This window comes from Geospiza fortis, unplaced genomic scaffold (assembly GCF_000277835.1).
Source record: "Geospiza fortis unplaced genomic scaffold, GeoFor_1.0 scaffold70, whole genome shotgun sequence".
Classification (NCBI taxonomy): Eukaryota; Metazoa; Chordata; class Aves; order Passeriformes; family Thraupidae; genus Geospiza; species Geospiza fortis.
This window is the reverse complement of record NW_005054317.1, coordinates 2,310,244-2,313,451: the sequence shown is the minus strand read 5'-3', so window position 1 is coordinate 2,313,451 and position 3,208 is coordinate 2,310,244. Positions and strand designations below refer to the sequence as shown.

The 3,208-nt window shown below is 44.3% G+C and overlaps 1 protein-coding gene across 1 annotated transcript in view; it reads right to left on the bottom strand.

The window, feature by feature from the left end:
* Positions 1-3,208, bottom strand: part of LMOD3 (leiomodin 3) — a 6,447-nt gene extending 3,239 nt beyond the window's left edge. The window contains exons 1-2 of the mRNA XM_014306730.2: positions 2,737-3,208; positions 1-912 (exon numbers count right to left, since the gene is read on the bottom strand). Coding sequence (XP_014162205.1) covers positions 1-912; positions 2,737-3,033 — 1,209 coding nt within the window. The 5' untranslated portion in view covers positions 3,034-3,208. The remainder of the gene's footprint in view (positions 913-2,736) is intronic.

The window sequence follows — 3,208 nt, the reverse complement described above, 5'->3', positions numbered from 1 at the left end:
GTGCCTGCTGAGCAGGTTGGTCACCACCATCCTGGGCCCTGGCAGCTCAAAGTGATAGCCCATTTTGAGGAGGGTGTTGTTGGCTTTCAGCAGCCTGGCAATCTCCATCTCTGCCTGGTGGCCCAGCAGGCCGCGCTGGTTGTGGAAGCGGAGCTCGGTCAGCGTCTCGTTGTACTGCAGGCAGCGCATGATGGCCACGATGCCTTTGCCGGAGATGAAGTTGGAATCAATGTTCAGGGTGGTGATGCTCCTGTTCTCCCTCAGCATGTTGGCCAGCGCGAACGCCACGTTGTCGTCGGCCCCCACGTTGGCCAGGCTGAACGTTTTTATGTTCTTGTTCTTTTTCATGGCGTTGACAAAATCGATCAGCATTTCCTTGGGGACGTTTTCTATGTTGTTCAGGTTGAGCTCCTTCACGTCTGGGTTGTTTTTTCGGACTTTCTCCAAACTGTCCTCTAAATTGGTTTGATTTCCTGAGGGTCTGGCACTTATCTTCATGAAGCTGGTATCCAGCGCTAACTTCTGGGGGATGTTCAATTTTGATATTTTCTTTGCATTTTCCTTAGGCTTTTCTTTGATTTCTCCTGGTTCTGTACCTGGCTCTTGACTTATCTGGTTGATGTGACTGCTCTCATTGGTGTAATTTTCCTTTGTTTCCAATTCAGTCTCATTTTCTTCTTCTTCTTCCTCTTCGTCATCTTCCTCTTCCTCCTCTGCTTCTTCTTTCTCATCCTCCTCCACCACTCTCTCCTTGTCACTTCTATCTTTCATTTTGTCCCCAAGTTGTGTTCTTGACTCAGACACGTGCTCATTTTGGTAATGTCTCTCTTTTCCCTCTGTTCCTGGCATCCTCCCTCCAGCCACCTCTCCACCGCTGCCAGCCTCTCCTTCCATCTCCTCCGCAGCACTTTTCTGAGGAAGACAAAACCTCATAGCTGAAATAGTTGCAAAACATCTTTGTTACGATAACTTTCTGCTCAAATAAACACATAGCAGCTGGATTTAGATCCCTCTTTGCCCATACAATAGAGAATAATCCTCAAAAATGTCACTGCTGTAAATTCAGGCTGGACCAGCTTGCTTGGGAACACAGGAACAACTTGTTCCTAAAGGGGCTGCAAACCAGTTTCTCATCTTTGCCTACTAAATTAAGTTCTAACAATTAAATCCTGAACAGATTTAATGATATGTTAAGATGGTCTTTGAAGCTTTCTGGGGGTTAAGAGTTTCTGATCCAAAGTCTCTTTCTGGATTTAGTGTAATCTTTATAATTTCTTTGGCAAGAACGTTTCCTTTGTATGCCACAAAGCACTGGACATCAGGGTGACCCCCTGCTGGTTTGCTCAGCCCAAGGAGGAGTGAAGAGGGCACATTGTGACCACTGTGGAATCATCCAGCGCAAGGAACAACAAGGCCACCTGCCCTGGCAGTCCCAGAGCATCACACCTAAGGCAGCACCTCACTGAAGATAAAACATTAGCTCAGTTTGGAGTCCAGAGATAAGAAACCAGCCCCTGCACAAAGCAGTTGCAGGGCAGTGAGGCTTCTGCCATCCAAATAAATTAGTTGCAAACATCTACCCATTCCAGAGGCACTCCTTGCTGAGATTTTTCTTTGTCAAGCATCTTTTTGCAAGCGGTTCCTCCATCACAGAGAAAAGCTAATAAAGCACTAATAAAATCAAGCTATTTCCCTGAGATTTGCACTCTTCAGGTAGGACAGTGCCATGGCTTGTGCTGCACCCAAAGTCAGACAAAATGGTCCCAGACACTTCTGCCCTTGGGGCTGTGGTGGTGAATGGGTTTGGGATGGGGATTGATGGACCAGCTGTGAATGCAGCAGCCAGCTCCACACCCAGGTTTCAGATTTAACCTCTGAAATGTTTACAAAATTGTTTCTTTGAGTGTAAGAGTGTTGCAGGAGGAGAAAAAAAATCCCACAGACTTCCCACAGTCTCCAAAGGTAGCCCATGAAACCTGCCCTGAGAAGTCTGGGATGTGCCACACTGGTGTTTATTAGCAAACCACTGATATTTAAAACAAAAGTAAAATAAATCAGTTACCTTAAATTCACTTCCAGTGAACTTCACATTCAAGTATGGATGTGTTTCATCTGGCCAAGTTTCAATTCTATTAACCTGTTTTTAAGTGTAGCCCTCATCCTGAAAGATATCTAAGTATGACCTTAACTTTATTTCAAAGTCATGGGGATAGTCAAATAAATTTAAGCATTGTATTGAGTATGGTTGAACTAGTTCAAGAGTTTGCATGCTTGGTTGTTAGTATTTCACCCTGTTAAAATGCAGTGGTTTGGGATTTTTCTCCAGTATGTCATTAAATTCTGTCAATTAATAATTTAATTTGTATGATTAATATAATCTTCCATGGAAAAGCAACATGGTGTTCTTCCATATGCAAAATCAAACTAATTAGAGCTACATCCTCCAAACTGATCTTGTGACAGTTTCTCAGCGATTTGCTTTACTCAAATCAGAATTAGGAATTTTTTCTACTAAAAAGCTTAAGTAAATATTTGGGAAAAGCAATTAAAAAATTACTAACCCTGACATCAGTCCAAGCTGGATTCTATCACTGATGAGGCTTTTAGGATTAATCTACATTTGTTTGTACTCTACCTTACGTAAGGGACAGAAGCAGAGGCAGGTTAAGGTATTAAAGCTATAAAACAGATCCCACTGCTGATGCATAATGAATATTTGTGATTTTTGCTTGTTACCTCAGAGGGCAGGAGGGTGACAGGAACTCTCTCATCCTCGAGCATGCGTCTGGATGCCTTCTGCCAGTACAGGTAGTCAACCAGGGACCTGTGGTCGAAGCTGCCCGTGGGGGGTTTCTCTGTCTGATCCCTCTGTATCATTCCAGTCGGGATTTCAGGGTCTGGGGCCATGACTTCCATCTCACTCTGCAGCTCCTTCAGCTCTTCAGGGGACAGGTTAGCCAGGATTTCATCTTCATCAATGTCCTCAGGGCACACGTCTTCGTCAGAGTTTTGGCCAAGATCAGACATGTTCATTCTTCCTTCCTTCCTCTAATACTTTTTAAACCTAAAGAGAAAGATAAATTTCAAAGGATTTTCTTTTTTTCCCCCCTCACTGGCAGTAGTTGATCTGGTTAAAATGACCAGTTCATGTTTTGGTCCTGAGCTGTGGCAGCTCCTGGGCTCAGTGCGGGGCACAGCCTGTGCGGCT